The sequence below is a fragment of the Ciconia boyciana genome, chromosome 1, assembly GCF_034638445.1.
Source record: "Ciconia boyciana chromosome 1, ASM3463844v1, whole genome shotgun sequence".
Classification (NCBI taxonomy): domain Eukaryota; kingdom Metazoa; phylum Chordata; class Aves; order Ciconiiformes; family Ciconiidae; genus Ciconia; species Ciconia boyciana.
The window spans coordinates 67,417,703-67,439,076 of NC_132934.1; the positions used below are offsets into that span (position 1 = coordinate 67,417,703).

Sequence of the window (21,374 nt, forward strand, 5' to 3'; positions counted from 1 at the left end):
CAACCAGGGTCAGATAAAGTCATGATTGACAGGCAGCTTCATAGTAATAACATACATCTGAGTCCAGGCAGGAAGACCATGCATGGGTCAGGGTCTGGATCAATGGACAATTTCCATGCCCACACACAGACATGACTGTTACAGAGCTAGAGATAGGTAGGACCTTGAACACCTCTCAGGCAGAGACTGAAGCCCTGTCTTGATCTTAAATGGAGTTCCTGGGCCCATGAGCAGGGGTGGGGGTGGAGGTCCCACATATGGATGATCAGAACCATTAAGACCTATTAGTGCTCTCAGAGCCATGACAGGATCCCTGGTTTGTACAAAGTAACTCCACTGGGGACACTCACAGTACAAGTCCTTTCAAGTACAGGCAACACACAAGAAAATGGGCACACATTGCATCCATGATGAGTACCTTCAGTGCTAGTGAATGCTCTCATGCTCATATTTATCAGTTTGCTTCAAGCAACATAGCACTAGTTTTTCCACAGTAGCCACATCTAGGTGGATGTCAGCATCTTGCATGTCCAAGGCCAAGGGTTTGCTGTAGTATCATGGCATCAGTCAGCACCATAAGGAGCAGGAGAAATGGCAACTGAGTAAGAGCATCTGGCACAGTCCTCTTAGTATGCAGGTGCATGCAGCAATTATGCAGTAAGCATAGCACAGGCTAGAGGCCAACTGTAAGTGCAAAGTGCTTTAAGTGCAAAGGCTTACAGGATAGCTACTGAGCCAACACATGAACCAAGCAGACAGGATGTGGCCAGTCTATCCCAAAGATCCCAGCCATACCAAAGCAGTGCAGGCACAAGTCACCGTTTAAACATGGTCACAGAGCCAAGATTCACTCTTTGGTATAAGACAGGAAGAAAATGTAGGTGTATCCACTGGGACTCAAAACTGGTGTTCTCACTTACTTGGGTGCACAGGGTCAGTGAGCAAACTTCTCCAAATATTTAGAATATAATCGTCATGGGTCAATGGATTGAATAATTTCCTATTGAAAAGAATTCACTCAAGCATTTAAGTCAGCTTCATGTATCATTAGCAGAACAAAACCCAAAATACATTCTTGACAGGAACTGTGTGTTGTTTGTACTGGGTACACTTAAGGCTACAATGAATCTTCCTTAATGCAGGCAGTATAATACAGGTGCTAAACTCCCAAGAAAATGCAAGATAAAACCTTCTCAGAGTTGCCAACATTATTACAAAATTCTCCAGTGGCAACAATCTCCACAGACTATAGTTGGGCATCCAGCCAGAAAAAGAAAAAAAATCTAAGTTATTAGGACAGCTGTGCCAGACAGGAAGGGAATTAAAAACCTCCTGAATAGTTCCCTAGTTTGAGAGAAGAAATGTACACATGATGGAAGAGGAGGAATTCTTTCCCCCAAAAAAGCCAATTTTCAATTCAGCATACAGATAGAGCTAGGAAATTATAATGTTATGCTCCACTGGGTAACTATATCCAATATGCCTACAAGCATACATCTTCAGCAATGGAGTACCAAAGGCTTTTTAAGTACTCATGCCAACCAATTCCCAACTCCAAGTCAGAGCAGGAAAACAACCAACCAAACAAACAAAAAGATGCTGAAGACAAAAAAAACATTCCTGTGTTTTCAGGAGTATAAGTACATGCTGTTAGGAGTTCATTAGAAAAAGCTTGGACGCAAGTCCAGTTCTCACTTGCAACTATGAAACCTTTTAAGAAGGAAGATGTGGCACTTATTTTAAAGCTGCTTTTCATTTACAGAATATCTTCAATGCCTATTAACTAACTGCAATAAACACAACTCTATACTTTTAAACTAAAAAAAAAAGATAAGGCATAGCCTTCAAAAGTTTATTCCAAGTACAAAAATCATTCAATGAAATATCTACAGAGTTTTTACTTTCAGTATAAAGGTTTAAACAGATAGAAAGAATCACGTACCAAATTTCTGAAAAAATATGATTCAATTCAAAATTCTGAATAATGAAAAGGCACTTAAACAAAAGATATCCAGCAACAAATATAACTCTCATGTCACAGTGAGTGTGTAGTCAAAGATTATCTAACACTTTATAAACAAAGAAATTAATTACAGTCTGGTTAAAGTGAGCAACATAGTCCAGACAAGAGTGAGTTCAAACTCCCTACGCTTCAACGATCACACTTTTCTTTCAAGTGTAAAGAAAGCAGAGAGAGAGGGGGGGGAAAAAAACAAGACGAGAAGTCTTCAGTCAACTATCAGTTTAGAGCATTGTGTTCAGATGAAGAACTCAGAGTTCAATTTGTGCAAGTTCCATAAAAAGAAATGTAAGAAAACTGGGTAGCAGCATAAATACTTCATGGTATCCCCTGATCTGTATGTTTGATTTGAGGGTTTTATATTTGTATTCCCAGTTTAAAAAAAAAAATTCTACAAAAATAGAAAGCCCTGTTAGAAGCACAACAATCAGACTAGCATAAGTAGAAAATAAAGGTGTAATGCTTGGGAATCCACTGCAATCCCTTTCCAGTAGGACTATTTTTCTACTGTCAGCAGTGGAAAGTACCACAAGTAGAAGTTTTCCAGAATCAGAAAAGAAAACAGACCATGACAATTTACATGAGTTTGATTTTTTTGGTCAAGATTCAACTAACTCCTGTACCTTTAAAAAAAAAAAATGCCAAAAAGAAACAATACATTTAACAATGGCATTTTCAGCACCAAAGCATATTTGTGCAATACAGAATAAGATCTCAATCATTCACAAATGAGGCAAATAGGGGGAAAAAATGCCAACACGCCAGATTTTTTTTTTTTTACAATTATTCAGAAATATGAAGTAAACAGGAAAAAGCATTTTAGTGTTGGCATTTTTTTCCCAGTGATACTGAATAAGACCTATGACACAGGAGTGCTGTCAAGACTTTTGCATCTTTTTTTCCAGATACATTTTCTTGTAGGTCTGAAACATCTCTTTTGAGTCTTTGATTGGAATGTGAAGAGCCTCGCCATCTCCATCCAGGATCTGTATAGCTGTATCAAGTGGAATACTGTCCTCACCTGAAAGACAGACAGAGAAGCAGGTTATAGCAAAAGTCTAAGGGTCTCAAATGACTCTACTCCTTACGCATGTGGTACTTAAGGATGCCAAAAAGGCATCCTTAAGCATGTGGCATCCTTAAGCATGCATACTCGGCATCCTTAAGCATGCATACTCGGCATCCTTAAGCATGCATACTCCTTATGCATGTGGTATTTAAGGATGTCAAAAAGGATGCCGCAAACTTCCTTCCTAAAGCACCAGGCACCTCAGATTTAAATCAATCTCCAATGCATCTTTAATCACCAAATGGTCATTTGGGTGCCTTCATAAGAGATTTCTGAAGAATATTAAGAGAGGTGTGAATGAAAATGTGCATTTGTGAAAGTAAGAGAAGAAACAAGAGGAAGGGCTAAAAGAATGTCAGACACCAATAGCCAAGGACACATTCAAGAGCAATAAAAGATGTAAACATTGCAAAATGCGTTGCTTGCATCAAAACCACAACAGAGATAACTTGTCAGCAGAGGACTTGCACTCTGATAAGAGGATGGCAACAAAGTTACAGCATGCTGAATGCACCATTTCACTTCCTGTTAGACCAGTAGGAAAACAAGACTATAGCTAGAAAGATACCTAAAGCAAAGCAACAAAGACAGCAGGGAGCAACCTCGCCCAAGATTTACAAAGAACGGACCGATCGAAATACCAAGACAAAAGATGCCACTGTTGTAACTGTTGACTCCTAAAGGGTTCAAAAGACCATCCAAAAAGTAATTTGCCAATCAAGAGAAACAAGGAAGATGTAGTAGTGGCACTGCTTTTCCTCTGTGTGTTATACAATTAATCCTGTCCAGACTACTGGGACACACAGGTCCCAGTATTTGTGAGCACAGATGTATGTGCAGATGGCATCAACTTACTGTGAAAGCCAAATAATATAAATTAAAAAAAAAAAAAACCACTTTCTGTTTTTATAGTCTCACACTAGATTGTTACATCACTTCCTACATTTTAAAGTGGGAAAGAGCTAGCTTGGTCTTTACCTACAGTTTAAAACTGTGCTTGAATCTTGCCACCAGTGCTACCTCCAATTCAACTGCACACACATATGCAGGCAAATTCCAACAACATATTCTTATGGCAATAAAAATCTCCACAAATCTTTGAAACTCACGTCTACTCTACAGTATCCATTTCAGCAGCAAAGCTTGTAAAGAACAAGTTAAAATACTTCATTAAGATTTGCTACTGTAAAGGAACACTTAAAACCAAGCAAATAGTATTTAACTTGTATTTCAAAATGGATAATCAGAAGTCATTTCACCTGCAGAGATCTCTTCCAGCTTTTTTTGCTTCACTGGATCACATTTTAACCAATCTTCTTTTTTACTCTTGACACCTGAAAAGAAAATTTTAAAAAATGTTTTTGAGGTTCCTATATCACAAGTTTTGGTCTCTATTCAGCATCAAGTTTTACACATATGCTAGCACATGCAAAAGGAAGTTTCCTTTGGGTGTGAAAATGACTGCAAGGGTTGGTATGTACAACTTAAGATTTGGTTTTATTTAAAATCAAATATAGCATTTGACACAAATATGCTTCACAATACACCATGTAAAACGTCAAAATGTTTGGGATAGGGAAGAAGAGGAAGGAAAAAGGCAGCTTAAAGCAAAGATGGCAAAGGTTACAGAGACTGTGCAGGATATGTCTGACCCAAGCCCTCTCTCTTCCTCAATGCCGCAAAAGATCTCTCCCTCCGCTGTCTACGCTGCCAGATTTATACACAGCCAGGTGAACACTGAATACAAATCAGATCACCTTTGGTAACTATGCCAAGGGAATCTGCTTTCTACGAACAAGCCAAGCTATCTTCTACCAAGTAAGTTAGAAAGCCTTCTCGTGAAGTTACTTGAAACTGCCATGCCCTAAACTACTCTAACTTTATTCTGTAGAACTTAAGGAAAAAGAGTAAAATATTAAATTGAAGGGAAAGTCTCATGTTCTTTTTCAGCTTAACACACAGCTACAGTCTGTCAGAAAGCTAGCTAAGCTATTTCAACCTTCAGCTTCTGAAGTCACAGAATCACAGAATCGTATAGGTTGGAAAAGACCTTTAAGATCATTGAGTCCAACTGTAAACCTAACACGACCAAGACCACCACTATACCATGTCCTTAAGCACCTCATCCAAACGTCTTCTAAATACCTCCAGGGATGGCGACTCAACCACTTCCCTGGGCAGCCTGTTCCAATGCTTGATAACCCTTTCAGTGAAGTAATTTCCCAATATCCAGTATAAACCTCCCCTGGCTTGTCCTATCACTTGTTACCTGGGAGAAGAGACCGACCCCCACCTCTCTACAACCTCCTTTCAGGTAGTTGTAGAGAGCAAGAGTCCCACGTCTGTAGTTTTGTGTAACGTGAATTTAAAAAGGAGTACATACTTTTTACTTGCAAATTAATTTACTTACAAATTAATAATCAAGACAGCATCATACCTGCCACAATGGCTTTCTCTCTTTCCAGGGAATTCTTTGCAGCTAAGCTTTCTTCATCAGTGGTTCGATTTCTGAACAGTATCTCTGGACACAGCTTAAATTCAAGTACTTCCTGTTTGCATGATTTCTCAACTCCTGAGACAGAAGCATCTCTTTTCACATTGGGGCTGTTTTGTGACACTTTGGGCTTTATATGCCAGACAGGTCTGACAGGTGAGGTCTCCAACTTTGTCAGATATATGCGTTCCTGTGCCGTACGTTTAAATGCAACTCTGTTCAGGTAGTGCTTTTTTGGTTCCTTTTGAAGTTGCAATTTTAATCTGTTATTTCTTCTATTTAAGTATAGCAGGTTTTTATCAGGAAACATCTTCTCAGAGCACTTGTCTTTGTTTTGACCATCCAGACGTCTCTCTTTGTTAGAAAAGTAGCTTTTAGATATGGTAGAAGGTCGAGCCCTTTTTCTCGGTAGTTTAAGCACAGAGCGATCTGCTAATGAACTCTTCGGTTTCCAGCCATTTTCTCCATTCAATTTTTTAGCTTTGTCAGTATTTATCATGCAATTATGTGAAAGCTGCTTGGAATTCTTTGCGTCAGATTGTTTCAGTCTTTCCTCTTCCACCTTTGTTTTCTTAGAGTCTCTCTTCCCAATCATATTTTCCTTCCTCTTCCGTTCGTACGACTGCTCCTGTGAAGGATGAACTTTCACAGGTTTATGATGAGAATATTTGTGGTTTCTTGACTTCAAGTCTACAGTGCCAAAATTTGGGAACTTTATAGCATCAGCACAGTAACTATTCAGCTTTTTATGTTTTATTTCTGCTGATAATTTGGCATTCTCTTTGATGTTAGGTCCTACATCTTGCCCAAGTATCTCCTTTTGTTTCCTACAGTTCTGTTCTTCCACTGACTTCTCTTCACAGGTTTTAATTTTTTGTCCTTGATTGACTGCTTTGGTTTTATCTTTTGAAAGGGATTCCATTTTGAAAACTCCTTCTTTCTTTTTGGATGACTTTGTCATGTTGTCTGCATCTGTATGACCAGCTTTCTCTGACAACCCTTCTGAGACTGTCTGATGTTCTTTGTCAGAGTGAAATTCTTTGCCTAACGATGGGGCTCCTCTGCCAATTTGCAGCTCTTCCTTCCAGCTGCTCCTTTTAGATTTATCAACATCCTGGTTTTCAGAGGAATTAAGTGGTCCAATTCTTTCCTGTTGTGTTGTAAGTGGTTTGTATTCATTACTCACCTTTAGCCTAGCTTTTTTGTTCATTACAGAGGTGTATTTGCAAATATATTTTTTATTTTTGCTAACACTGTTTGGGATGTTTTCAGAAATTGGCAGGTTTTCCACTGCACAGGTGGTCTTCATTACAGCATCAGATTTACTGTTGTTTTCTTGTCTCTCTGCAGAGCTAGTATTTTCAGCTTTTGAAAGTTGATCATTTTTCTCTGAACCAGACGTTCCAAGTTTACAGGGGCACTGTGGCATTTTACATGCCACAGATGGCCAACCCATTAAAGAACAACCTTTTTTTTTTTCCCTGGTGTCAGAGGTTTTTTGTGGTTTTTTTTTCTTCTCACATAGACTCTGACTAGGCTGAATACTGCCTTCAAGGTTCTCCTTCTCAGCTGAAGCCTTTTCTGACTGTTGACTCGCTACTCTCTTCCTGTCACTAGAGGAACACCGGTTGTGTTCAGGAAACAGTTCTTGCATCTGATCAGAGCTTAACACTGCAATTTTTATCTGATCTACTGGGTCCTTCAAATGAGAATTCTTGTCACAAATTTGAGTCTCTTTCTGAGGGTGATTCTCCATCCGCTCAGCCACGGAATCATCTTGTACTGGTTCTTTTGTTAGCATATCAGCACCTTCAATACCATATGGAAACTCTTTCACTAGTTCAGACAGCTGATTGTTTAGACATGTAATAGGTTCTGCTCCAAAAAGTTTCATCTCTTTTTCTGTGCTATTTTTACTGGGCGTGTAATTTTGTTTACTGCTGTCTCTTGGAACGGTGAACGCATTTGTTTCAGCAGTTACGCTGATTGAGAAATCTAGTGAATTTTGAGCTAACTCCTGGTTTATACTAGCAAGAATTTCTAAGTCATTTGCAGGATGCTTGAAGGATGCATTGAGTGACATTTTTTGTTCTGTGGTAGAAATTGTTTTAAGAGGATTGACACTGCTTGTTTTCTCTAAATGACTAGTTGTGATACCATCCAAAATCTTGCCTGCTTTACTCATGCAGCTTGATGATTCTTCTAACATCTTTTGCAGCAAGCTCTCTTTTTGCTGAGTGTTATTGCTCAGCTCATTTTTATACAAGTTCACCTGTTGCTCCTTTTGCCTTGGGTCAGATGCATTTCCTTCTGACGAGGTACCATTTAATGCTTGTGTCTCAGGGACTGACCTGAAGATACTTGCTATTTGTGGATTATAAAATGTATCACCTTCAACAAGAGAACATACACTAGAAATACAAAACATCTGTTCTTCCAACACAGCTGTGGATGTATCTCCTGTCTCTAACACAGCTTGCTTGTCTTTATGGTCTCTTACACCTTCTTGAAAGATTTCACTAGAAAAGTTTATTCCAAATTCAGGAAGAGAAGGCTTGTTTTGTAATCCAAGCTGCAGATTTTCTCTAGTGTCTTGTGAAGATTGACTAACTTTCCTTTGGTTTTCATCATATGAATCATTTGCATTCACACTGTTCTTTACTATTCTGTTTCCATCAGCTAATTTGGTCTGTTGCAAATGTGAGTCCTCTTTCTGTACCAGAACACAATCACTGGGTGATGACCGAACAGTTTCTATTGTTCCTTTATCAGTATTTACCACACTTAAACCATTTTTCCCCTTTTCTTGCAAGCTACATGTGCTTCCTGAGTCAATCACTGGATACGTTTTACCTGCAGATGTTGGACATTTGTCTGCCTGCTCACTCTGTGTTCTCTGTTCAGAAAGTACTAAAGGAGAGACAACTGCAACTTGGAGTTCAAAACTTTTTATCAAATTGCAACTCAACGTATCAAGTTTTTGTCCTACAGAAGCAGTTGTTACAGGCAAAATTGCTTCATCTGTACTAACCAGAACATTATTTTGTTCTTTATTTTTTGTGTTCTGGCTGTAAGGTGAAATCTCATTTGCTGCAGGGCTTTCATTTGACTGGCTGTTTTGCACACTTACAGATTCCGACGGATGTTTTCTCCACAAGCCCAGGCACGCAGTTAGCTCTTCCACAGAGTAACTATAATTGCTCTGTTTAAAAGATTTATTTTCAGTAAATGGCTTTTTTTTCTGAGCTACATCACTATGGAATTTAGCTTCACCAGATTCAGTTGTTTCTGATACAGGAGAGTGTGTGTGAACCATAAATGCCTGCTCACCTTTCAAACTTGCTGCATTCGTCTCATTGGTGTCTTTTAGTAAGCTTCCACCTGAGACAGATGTATCTAGTAGTGGTTTTTCACTAAGCAGGAGACTAGTCAGTATTTTATCAGCAGTAGCACCAGCTGTCTTCTCTTTCAATACATTTGTGCTGCTCAATACAAACTGAAGAAATGATGAGTTCTCGGGGTTAACTGGCACATTCTTTGATACAATTTTGAAAGAGCTATCCACTTGACTAAAACATGAAGCATTGTTCAAGGATGTCACAGTTTTTTGAGAAGAGGCCAAGGCATATGCATCTCTTTGTTCCGAGATGGGAGTGCTCTCAGGATTATTTGAGCGAGCTGGGAGTTTGCTCTGAGAGGGAATAGGAGCAGAGCTTGATGAAAGGCTTCCCTGTTCCCCCTGAGGGTTACTCTGAGTCACCTCTAATCCTCTGTTACCAGCATCCGCTACGTTTTTGTTGTTTCTTTCTTCAGGTGAAGTGTTAAGTATTGGACTCTCTGTCCTTGCTGTTTCAGATGGGGAAGGTGGTACATTTTGGTTGGGCACCCGTGGAACACAATTAGCAAGAGTACTTTGATAACTTGGCGGAAGTGGTGGAGTACTTTTGTCATGTTCTGAAGCTGCTAGGAGTTTTCTTCTATAATGATGGATCCTTTCAAGCAGGACACATTTTTTTTTAATAGTGAGCAGCCTTTGAGCTTCCCAAGCTAGTCTGTCCTTTGTAATTGTTCCTCCATCTGCTGCTGCTGAAGAAATTTGAGAATTAACAGGCCCATTCATTAAGCTGCTAGTCTGGCTTTCTTGAACTGAAGCAGGATCACTCGGTGGCTTTGAAGCAGCCACCGAAGAAAGAGTTTCCATTTCTTGCACAACATCATACAGTTCTTTGGAAATGCCAGGGGATGCCACAGACATTTCATTAAAAGGCTGATTTGCTGTCACATTTCCACTTGAATTACAGACATTCCTAACTGATTGACTGACTTCTCCAGATTGCTGTTTCTGACAGTGTTGCTGAACACTGTTAAAACCAGTATTTTCTGGATCTGATGGGCACTTCTGTTGGCTAAAGGTGTATCCATTAGGCACATTTTGAACTGCCTGTGGTACACCTGTTGAAGATTGTGCTGCAGCTCTTGAATCACAGTTGGCAGGCAACAAAGATGGTGCAGAACATCCACTAGAAGCTTCTGATCTCATCTGACTTGGTCGATAATGTAGCAGCTGTACATTTGCTGCAGAATTTTGATTCAGTGAGTGTAAAACTTCAAACCGAGTGTTGGGGTGATATATTTGGTTTTGGACATGTTGCCCAGGTGTACCAAGAGACATAGAATTATTCTGAGAATGCACGTTACTTTGATATAACATTGTAGTTCTCATAGAATTACGCTGCGGTATTTGTGGCCGCACAGTGTAACCGTTTGCGGTGACATACTGAGGTTCCCGAAGTACATTGCCCATGTTATTTCCAGTGTTTATTTGAGAAGACAGGGGAGGTAACTTTCTAAGGGAATAACTGTAGGCATTAGAGTTTGGCCAAGAAGTCTGAGTCATCTCTGCCTGCAAACGTGACGTCTGATTGGGAGGTTTTGGAGCTATTGGTACGCAGGACGGTGGACGTCGATCAACCAAGTATTTCGAGATAAAAAAATCATTACCAGCTACAGATGCTCCTGGTAAGGCCTGATCTGAAGTTCTGAATCCTTCAGCATTTACAGGAGGGAAGGCAGCATTGCTAGTTGGCAGATACACCATTTGGTTATTTCCAGCATAATTGCATGCATTTTTAGAGGAATAGGCATCTGTCTGAGGAAAAGCATGTGCATTAGAAAACAACTGAGTGTAACAGGCTTCTTCATTTTGCAGGTTCTTCTTTGCATCAACATTCTGGAGTGGTCTTACATTCCAGTCCATCTTTTCTTGATTTCTGTTTCTTCAGACAAAACCCAAAATGCTAAAAAAAACAAAAACAAAACACAACAACAAAAAAACAAACAAAAAACCCCCTTAATCTTTCAATAAAAACCTATTTCACTTAGCAAGAAGTGATTTAGAATGCATTATGAACAGAATTGTTGAACTTAAATTGCTAGGTAGAAGAGCAACTCCATTGGCACATCTTGTGGACATTGATGGTGTCAATGTCAAGTTGCATACATTATTTCCCAGAACACAGTTAAGGTACAAAAAGGCAGAGCAGCAACTAAAAATTCTATTGACTGTCTAATGAGTAACAAAATCCTCACGTTATTCTGCTAATTCTATTGTCATTCAACTTTTTAATTTAACGATAGATTGCTATATTTACCTTCTCATCCAAAAACAATGGAAAAAACCCAATGTATTTGTATAGCATGATACAATAAGCAATTCTTAAGAGCTGAGCATAAGAAGCACCTATAGAATATAATACAAGTCAGAGTCTTCATATAAGATGACTAGACTTCAATTATACCTTCAAATACAACAAAAGAAAGGAGAAAATTAATCTGGCTTCAGTAAAGATCTCTCATAATAATGTGGCCCACTTGTTTTTATTTTACATGTCATTTGCTCTTCCCTGACACTGTGGGCAGTTATTAATTTGAGAAACACGCACCTGTGACTAGTTAACAGCACATGTAGCTACAAGCAAACCACCCCTAATTCTGTTTGGTAGCATTAACTTACTCAGCATGAAGCATGGAGATGACCATCACCTCTGCTATTGCAGTAAGTACACCTCCAGGAGGTGACAAAGTCACAAATCCCTAACTCTTCATGTATTATATTCCAGAATTTACATTGATTACAAACAAGCCCAACTGGGTGAGCATGTTACATCTGAATAACCTCTGGAAAGTTGTTAGAGACAACACCTGCAAAGCCAAACACTATTTCAGGTCTTCAAAAATGGAAAAGCGCAAAAAACCAACGACAACCTACAAGCATGAATGCTGTTTGCATTGCAGTAAGTTCGTCTCGGTATGGTCAAACCCACCCAGGATAGAACAAACACCTAATTTTGTCCAGGGTGTTAGACAGTTTCTCAACAAACTCTCTCAGGTCATTTCTCCCAGATCACCTAAGGCTCAGTATTAACAGTATTAAGGCAATACCTACAGTGATGCAGGAATCTTTGATGAGAAAACAGGCTTCTGCATCCAAGCTAAAGATTTCAGACTGCCAATGTTACCCTGTTTCAGGTATTTCCTGGAAAATAATCAGGGGATAGGTGCTGGTTTTGGCTGGGGTAGAGTTAATTTTCTTCATAGTAGCTAGTATGGGGCTATGTTCTGGATTTGTGCTGAAAACAGCATTGATAATAGAGGGATGTTTTAGTTACCGCTGAGCAGTGTTTACACAGAGTCAAGGCCTTTCCTGCTTCTCACACCACCCCACCAGCGAGTAGGCTGGGGGTGCACAAGGAGCTGGGAGGGGACACAGCTGAGACAGTTGACCCAACTGACTAAAGGGATTTCCCATACCATATGCCATCATGCTCAGCATATAAAGCTGGGGAAGAAGGAAGGAGAGAACGTTTGGAGCTACGGCGTTTTGTCTTCCCAAGTCACCGTTACGTGTGATAGAGCCCTGCTTTCCTGGAGATGGCTGAACACCTGCCTGCTGATAGGAAGGAGTGAGTGAATTCCTTGTTTTGCTTTGCTTGCATGCACAGCTTTTGCTTTACCTATTAAACTGTCTTTATCTCAACTCACGAGTTTTCTTGCTTTTACCCTTCCAATTCTCTCCCCCATCCCACCGGGGGTGAGGGAGTGAGCGCTGTGTGGGGCTTAGTTGCCAGCTGGGGTTAAACCACAACAGGATAAAACAATCATGTTCTTGAATTAGATAACTGCTGAAGAAATTAAGACATTTATACATTCCAGAAACATGACTGAGATATGTAAACAAGACTAAGATGCCAACTAGTAGTAATTGTAAAATCCTTGCTAAACATAAGATAACCTTGACCACATGCAACACACAACTTAGCCAAGAGTAAAACCCAATTCTTGTCACTGTCAAGACTATAAAAATAAGGAGTGCAACCTTAGTTCATCATCATTATTGGCTGGATTAAGAAAACTAAGTGATCACAACCATAAATTTTTTTATAACTTTAATACAACAAAATATGCTACTTTAAAAAGTGGTATTTGTCAGAAAGCACTTGTCTTAGGAAGAACATTTGAGAAGATCGGTATCAGTACAAGACAAAGAGAAGACTATTCCTCACACATTCCTGCTTCACTCCTTCACCTGCTACTTTCTCACCTTGGCCACAAGCCTCAGAAATCATCAGCAACTACTACACAGGCAACTGCCAGTTTTTCATTGGCAGCACATAGAAAGGGAACGGAGAGACACCCCTGTTGAATGTAGGACTAACAGCACAGCTCTTCAACAAATCTATCACGTGACTAAAACGCCTACAACTAGACTTCTCTATTAGATAGTTTTAGGCATACCTCTGGCCTCTGTCTTATGTAATGTCCCTGAATCACTCTGTGGAGACACCTCACATTCACCTCACAGAGAGATTTGAGGGGAATTTGGGCCACCTATATAAAGACCAATAAGTTCAACTGCTATGGGTTTCTATTCTAGGGGAAAAGGAACAATACATCCAAACAGTGGAAGGCTACATTTCCTTGAGTTTTCCAATAGCCTTAATCTATACAAAACATCCAAATTCGTTTCTGATAGGGGAAGACCTCAATTTTCATTAGTAATGTTTGTTATTGATTACTTCTTCTTAGAGGCCCTCCTCTAGGAAATACATACAGAGGAAAATAAATGAAGCCTAAAACACAGAATAAATTGTTACAGGATTTTGATCTATTGGATTGGGTAAGACATTCCAGCAAAGATTTAATATCTCATTCACTGAACACTGTAACTTAACATTAAAGTCTATACACCTGCCCACTGGGGCCAGAAAGCACCTAAACAGGGAAAACATAGGGAGAGTATGAGACTCAGCAATGTTGTGTCAGACTTGTGAGAGGCAAACCAAGACCACAGTAACAGCTGACTCCTAGAGAGTATAGAAAGCACACCCAAAACCAGTTCACTGTCACCATTCAAGAAGATAGGAGCACATGCAGTAAAGACTCATGAGGTTACATCCTTTGTCCTACACATTGCTGGAAGAGAAAGTTAACATAAATGCAGCAGGAGGCTACAGAACTATAGTGTGGGAACTACTGTGCCAAGACTGGACAGTAACGGAATGGTCAACCCCAAGCAAACATTTAACATTTCTGCAGAGAGCAGAACTGGCACTAACCAAACTGCTAATTTAGCATTAATGTATTTAGCATTTTGGTTAAATGGTAAATGCAACAATAGAGCAGGTAAGACACGTGCATGACAATCATCAGGTAAACTACTCACCTGTCAATTTAATCAAAAAGGATTAAATAGAAGTATAAAAGCAGCATGAAATTTTTAACAAGAGGAAAACAACTTGGAGTGGAAACAGCAGTAGTCAAGGCCTGTGTAACACTGCCCAAAGTCACCCTGCCAACATCATAACCTCCATCTGTGACAGACAGAGCACCCTCTCCATCAGATGCTGTAAGAAGCCCAGCCTGTATCCAGATAGAGGACTGACAGCACAGGGGGCAATAAGTAGGGACCCACACCTCAGCTGTGTGCGTGAAAACTCATGGGATGCCTTCTCACCAGCATGGGGATCAGCAGGTTATAGGGATATCACAGAGGTACACTAAAACAACTTGAATGTGAAAGGGTTAAATCCCTGACAATCCCTGACTAAGACCTTACTGTGATACATAAACTTGCATTTATTTTTTTAGTTTCACTTGCATCCTTGTTCTCTTTTGTTCTCTTCCCCTGCAAAGAGAGTTTTGGTTACCTGCTGAGCAGAGTTGATGATAGGACATTTCCTGTAACTTCTTACCTGATAAGACTAAACAGGCCTTGCTGATAACAGGAACTCAGGACATTTGCGCCGAAGGTGAGCAAAGAACTAGTTTAAATCGATCCCCTTGTAACATTCCAAGGCCGAAGGACTGATGAGCTAACTCAATGACTCTGTATGGACAAAGGAAGCCCAAAGTTCAACTAGCAGACAACGTGAGGAAGACCATGGAAGACCCACCGGGAGGGTGAAAAGACCCTAACCCTAATTTTACCATGCATGCTTGGACTATGTAAATGAATTCCAGGAACTCATCACCATAAAACTGCCCTTTTCAGGAAATCTGATGACTAGGTATGATTTTTCTTTATGTGAACTGATGTGTTGTGCTAACCTGGCGGAGCACTTGTGGCGGAGCGATCCCCAGCGCTGCAATAAAGAATACCTGCTTAATAGTCATCCCGACTATCGAGTCCTGATTTCGGCTTTTCACGGCAACAAACGAGGGACAAGCTCAAACAACTTTATTTCACAAAACAGCCAAAAGAACACTACAGAAACCAATGAGAAACAGGGGTAAACTGAAGTCAATCAACACTCCGATACCATTTAATCCATAACAGGTTCGGGGTGTCAGTCGGGGTATGGTTACCCCACGTCAATACACACAAGAATGGTGACCCAAAGCGCGCGCGCGCTCACTCGCAAAGGGGGAGACTCCCTCTCGTGGGCACCCAGAAGATACAATCGCTCACCCGGCGGGGAGGGCGAGGGCTCCCTCAAGGATCCATCCAGAAGGAATCACTCACCACAGGTGAGGGCCCTCGATCCTGGTAAGTCTCCTCAGGCAGGGTCCCAACCCGAGAGGAGAGGTCCCAAACGCCGTCCCGCTGCTCCGAGAAGACCACTCAAAGGGGGCTCCGGCGGCGGCCCATTTATAGCCCGGGTCAGGTCTGAGCTGCGGTCATAACTGGTCACGGTCTAGAAGCTTCTCCGAGCCCAGGCGCCTCACTGGCTGTGGACCCTGTCTGGTGACCAAGGGGTCCCGCTTCTCTCCTGCTCCCCCTGCCGCGGTGTGTGCGTGCCTGGGGGCACGGCAGAGCACAAAAGGCGCGAAAGTGAGGCACGAAAGGCCGGTGATTGCCATGCCAAAAGCCCCGATCTTTATCGGAGGCGGGGTGGGGAGGGAAGCATACCTGTCACACCGCCCATCCAGCCCATTTACTTTTCTTTTGTTGCCAACAGCTCCTGGCCACTCGCCCTCAGGCATGGCTGGGCAACCCTTCCTGCTTAACCCTTGCTGCTTTGGATCTGACCTTCTGTGAGTCAGTGGATTGCCCGGGAGCAAGCTGGAACTCTGCACAAAACCTCCCAAAATACACAAGACCAACATCATCTGCAATGCATTTAGTTGCATCCCTTTCCTGTCTTCCCACCAGAACTCTAGCGCAACCAGGAGAGAGAGCAGTCCTCTGGGGCAACATCCAGTTTTAGCCCTACAAACTCTCCTTCCATGCCTCTGCTTTTTCAGTTTCAGTCATTTGAGATTTCACAATTTCTGCAAAGAACACAGTATTTCCATTTCAAAGACAAACTGTAGACAAAAAGGCTCCATGACCAAACTCTTCTCTGCATCTGACACCCTTAGGGGGGTATGTGGCATAGACATCAGTCCTGGCATTGCACAGCCAGGACACGACCATCACGCTTTCCCGCACTGAGTCACGAAAGGAAGGGGTGGAAATGTGGGGTTAGTATTGTATTACATGGTATTTCCAAGCACACAAAGGAAAGCAGCAGCACAGAAGGGAGCAGATGTGGGATGCCATGCCTGGCCAGCAAGTCCAGATAGCGCTTTCACGACTCAGCAATAAATGTGGGACAATCTGACCAGAAAATTTTTCATTTCCCAGGCCTGTTAGTTGGTCACTCATCTGAAGAAGTCCTGCCCTGCTTTCTGCTGGCCTGCCTGATAGCCATGCTCGTGCAAGTCTTTGAAGACCCCAATATTAAGTTTTGGATTAAGATGGATTTACTGAATTAAGTTTAGCCCATTATTAGTGAATTACTGAATTTACTGTCATTTTGACTCAGGTAAGTGTACTACTGATTGGTATTTGTTACTGTACTGTTATTTTTGAGATAAACTGTTTATCCCTAAAGCTGTTGGTCTGGTGTCTGTTACCATATCCCAAATCTGTAACCCTACCAGGCTGCCTCAAGCCACTCCGCTGCGATGTCAGTACAGGGATGTAATACACAGCATCATGGCTGGCCCCAGCCTTGCAGCAGGTGCCTGAACTGACTCTTTTAGGGTCTTGCCCCACCTGTGGGCACCAGATGCTCTTATGGAGGGAACTACCTGTTCCCTTCCCTTCTTTGATTAGAGAAAGTCAGAAAGACAAAAGCACCAAGGGAAAATTACCCTGCCTATTTCTCTTAGCTCATGGTCTTAGAAATACTGAGCACCATTCAAATGCAGCTGAAGCCCAAGTTGTCTCCCTACAGAAAGGAGCATCTCAAGCCCAGCAGGACACTTGGGCTGGAATAGATAAGACTGTCACCACAGCCTGTGTTAGAAGCCTTCAGGTGACTGCAGAGAAATGAGCACACCACATGGTCCCCGTGGTGGCAGTATCTGCCACCAGGGAAAAATGTGACAGGCAGCTGGAAGCTGCCTAAATGGAGCTTCTGAAACAAAAATACTTAAAGATTTATATATTGACCAAGACAACTGGGACAGAAATATTTGGTCCAATTTGACTTCAGACAATTATATGTCAAATTCCTCCCTTCTTGAAGCCTGACTGGACTTATGAATCAGACCAACTATTAAAACTGAGTATAATGCTAATGGAGGCATCGCAACTGTGTCTATGTGCTCTTTCACAGCCATAGACCTAGCCAAATTAAGCAAGCGCTATTGCAAATCTATTACTGTGGGTTATTTAACCTGTCTTGCAAATACGTCACATGATGGGGGATATAATCCGAATTCCAAAAACAGAAGCCTGCACCCTCCTTTAGGGTCTGCAATCCCAACTACAAACACCAGCGGGAAATATAGACTCTACCTTTCAGGCATCACTAGCATATGCTCAAAGATAAAGGCCCCGAGATGACCTAGGCCCCCTGACTATTCCCTGGGCCAGTCCCACAGATTTGGAATTAAGCACAGGTAGGCTGGTTAGCAATCATGCTTTAGACGTAGCCCCTGTGGCAGATGAAGTCTTATCAGGTTGTCATCCCTCTGAGGCTCAGCAGCATCCGCTAGTCAAGAAGGTTCCTGGTCCACTCAGCGCCCATTAACATCAACAGGCACAAGCCTTACAGGCACGGTGCCCAGTGCCACATGGTCCCAGCTATTAGTAAAGTTATTTTCTGCTATGCTCATTCTGTTACCCTCCCTCCTCTGTGAAGCTGCAGCTATAGTTACCACCAAACATCCTCGTGTCCAGTTAGTTAAAAATCCCCTTAAGTCTGTGCAAAAGGCCCCTGACCCAAAGCGTCTTGAAGCATGGAAAGCCTGTTTGGCCCCGCATGCTCCCAAACAGGCAGCCCACAGAGTCCCAACATCTGTTTTACTGGTTTTTGCCAACAACCCCCTCATGACACACCTTTTCCCACCAGAGCCTTAGCAAGGGCCCTAGCACCCCTCCCACCACATCATCAGCTGGAAAACCCCCAGCCCTCGGTCACCACACAGACTTATCAGACATGCAATTAGCACCTCAAGGGAGCTGGTCAGAGCCTGCTGATCCCCCTCAGGTGGCATGGAGGGTGCAGCTTACAGGGACTTCCCACCCAGAGGTAGATGCCACAATCAATGATACCATCATACGTGTGTCCTCCTGGGCACTCAAAATTCTGCCTTCAGCTGATGACACTGGAAGGGACCCCTTCCCTCACCCTCTGCAGTAAGTAGTCCACAGGCTCACAGGAGCCCTTTCAGCCCTTCCCATAGTCAGTCAAGTGCTACTTCCCTAACAGACAGACAGCCCGAGGATCTGCAGTTTTTGGGAGCTTCTAACATCCATTGTGGAGTAACCCAAATGCAATTCTGGTCAGGTCAGAACAGCAGCAGTTTATTACTGTAGCTACAGGGGACAACACAGAGCAGCAGCCTGACAGCCTCTGCTGGTACAAACTCTGCCCAGCCGGGGCAGTGAGAGAGTTTATATACCTCTAGATTACACTGCTTGTTTTTCACAGAACTACAGCTATGTGTCAGATAAGCAGGATGTAATAAGTTACCACAAAGAATGGTAACATACAGATTACTTCAGATAAGCTCCAGACAGTACATCCTTTTACAAGTGTTTCACTCCAATAATTGTGTCACACTTACTCAGTGAGGCCACTAGGTAACACTGCAGGTATTTCTTAACTAGAGAGGCCTGCAAAGGCTTATGAGGCATTAGCTATTTTACTTCCACATATGGAACTACTCAGAGACCGTGCCTTCCATGATGCTCAAGGGAAGGCACAGTCTTCTGGTACTTCTGAACCAAAACTCCCTCTAGTTTGGGTACTCTGAGAAGCACCTCCCCTACCTCCAATGACCCATGCTGTTAACACCCTGTGAACCTGCAAGCCCCAAAACTCATTACCTCCCTTCTCACAAAACTGTAAAAATAGGGAGTATTCACTTGCACCCACTTCCCTTTTAATAGCCCCATCCGGGCAGTGCACAACCCAATGGGTCTTGGCATCTGACCAACGACTACCAAGGCATAACTTCTGCCTCCTCTCTGCCTTGTACTGCAGTCCCAATAGCTGCCGAGGTAATCAATGCTATTTACCTTTCCTCTTACCTATGCATAGCCTGTTTGGACATTAAACACATGTTCTTCCAGTGTCCCACCCACTTGGACAACCAAGCTCACTTTGCTTGTACTTGGAATGTCATTCATTATACCTCTAGTCATTTACCTCAAGGCTATTGCTATATTCCTACCATTGCTCATGGTATCTTAGCATCAACATTAGCTGAAATTTCTCCCACTCCTGACGTCTCTCACCACCAATATATTGACGACATTTTCCTAGGCAGACATAGACGGGAATCTGTTGCACAACGTATGATCCCCAATAGCAGCCCTCAGAAAACACCAGGAACTTTATAGCCTTCCTGGTAAATGCCGGGTCCTGCCCAGAATGTAAGGTGTTTGGGTTCTTTTTAAAGGAGTCTTCTTGTATGGCAGTACCAAAGGTATTCCTGAAAGTGTCTTGCAATCTGTTTTCTTTACCCAACCTATTCCCTCCTCCAAATGCAAACACCAGTGTCTCCTAGGCTCTTTAAACTTTTGTCGTGACAAGGCCCAGGTTTTAGTCAGCTAGGCCATCCTCTCTATTCCTTGCTGTGCACACATTCCACCTAGGACCGGAACATGAGTTACCAACAGGCCCTAACCCTTCCCCTACAAGAGGTCAACAGTACTGATATTTGGGACCCCTCACTCCTACTGGTGGACTAGAACGCAGGGTGCAGCACAGTGCAAACTGGTGGTGACTATTCCAGGAAACAGGGCCCAAGGACCCTACCCTTAAACCAATCCCTTTTGGCAGCACAGGGTGGCAAGACATGCAAGCCTTGGATGGGGAATGGGAGCATGCTTTACACACCACCTTCCTTGCCCTTTCTGATATTGATGAACTCCTGGTGGATTTCTCCCTTACACTGAACAGTTTTACAACCTATTCTTTGCAATGCCCTTCACACATTCCTTTCCCTGAAGGACAGGCACAATCCATTACCATTCAATGTTGGGTTCATGGCTATCTCTGCCATCAGAATCCAACCTTTACGCCCCAACCATGAGATTCTCACCTCCTTCTCCTCCAGCTACAGATGATCCCTCAGACTACCTGTTACAGAAGCCTATCCTTTCAACACTCCACAGAAGGATGTCTGATTTACAGAAGTCTCCACTATCCTTCAGCATAATGTCTGGTTTGGGCATGCCACTGCTTTTCATACTGCAGATGACCAAGCTGTTACACCTGATTGCCATGATAGTGCCCAGATGGCTGAACTCTTGGCCCTTTCCTTAGTCATTCACTCCTCTGATGAGCAGGTCTACATCAACTCCTGGGCTCTTGGCTGGGTGCACCCACTGGCTTCCCTCTTGGAAAGCACACTCCTTCCACACCCATATTGGGGAAATTTGGGGCTGACTTATTTGTGAATAAATACAGGACTATGCGCACTCATGTGCTTTGGCTGTCGGTCATGTTGATTCCCATTCTGCTTGCCCCATGGCCAAGGCCATATGGAATGCCCAAGCAGATGTCACTGCTGCGATCAGAGGGGTGATAGTGGTGGCAAACACTGACACCTATGAAAAAGCCAACCACAGTCCAATAGTAGCAGATAAAACTGAGGAAACTTTAGCCCAAACCTCCAACCTGGACCACAGAACCACTATGGTAGCTCTCTGGTTGCACAAGTGTTGGGGTCATCCTGCTGCTAAAGCTTTAGTCAGAGTTGCAGCACACTATGAAATATGTCTTCCCCCAGACATGGCACAAAGTGCCATGACACAGTGCCTGTGACACAGGCCCAAGTGGGGAGGAAGT

The 21,374-nt window shown here is 42.5% G+C and overlaps 1 protein-coding gene across 1 annotated transcript in view; it reads right to left on the reverse strand.

The window, feature by feature from the left end:
* Positions 1-1,847: 1,847 nt before the first annotated feature.
* Positions 1,848-21,374, reverse strand: part of RESF1 (retroelement silencing factor 1) — a 31,637-nt gene continuing 12,110 nt past the window's right edge. The window contains exons 3-5 of the mRNA XM_072872541.1: positions 5,527-10,880; positions 4,349-4,423; positions 1,848-3,041 (exon numbers count right to left, since the gene is read on the reverse strand). Of these exons, the coding sequence (XP_072728642.1) occupies positions 2,899-3,041; positions 4,349-4,423; positions 5,527-10,840 (5,532 nt within the window). The 5' untranslated portion in view covers positions 10,841-10,880 and the 3' untranslated portion in view covers positions 1,848-2,898. The remainder of the gene's footprint in view (positions 3,042-4,348; positions 4,424-5,526; positions 10,881-21,374) is intronic.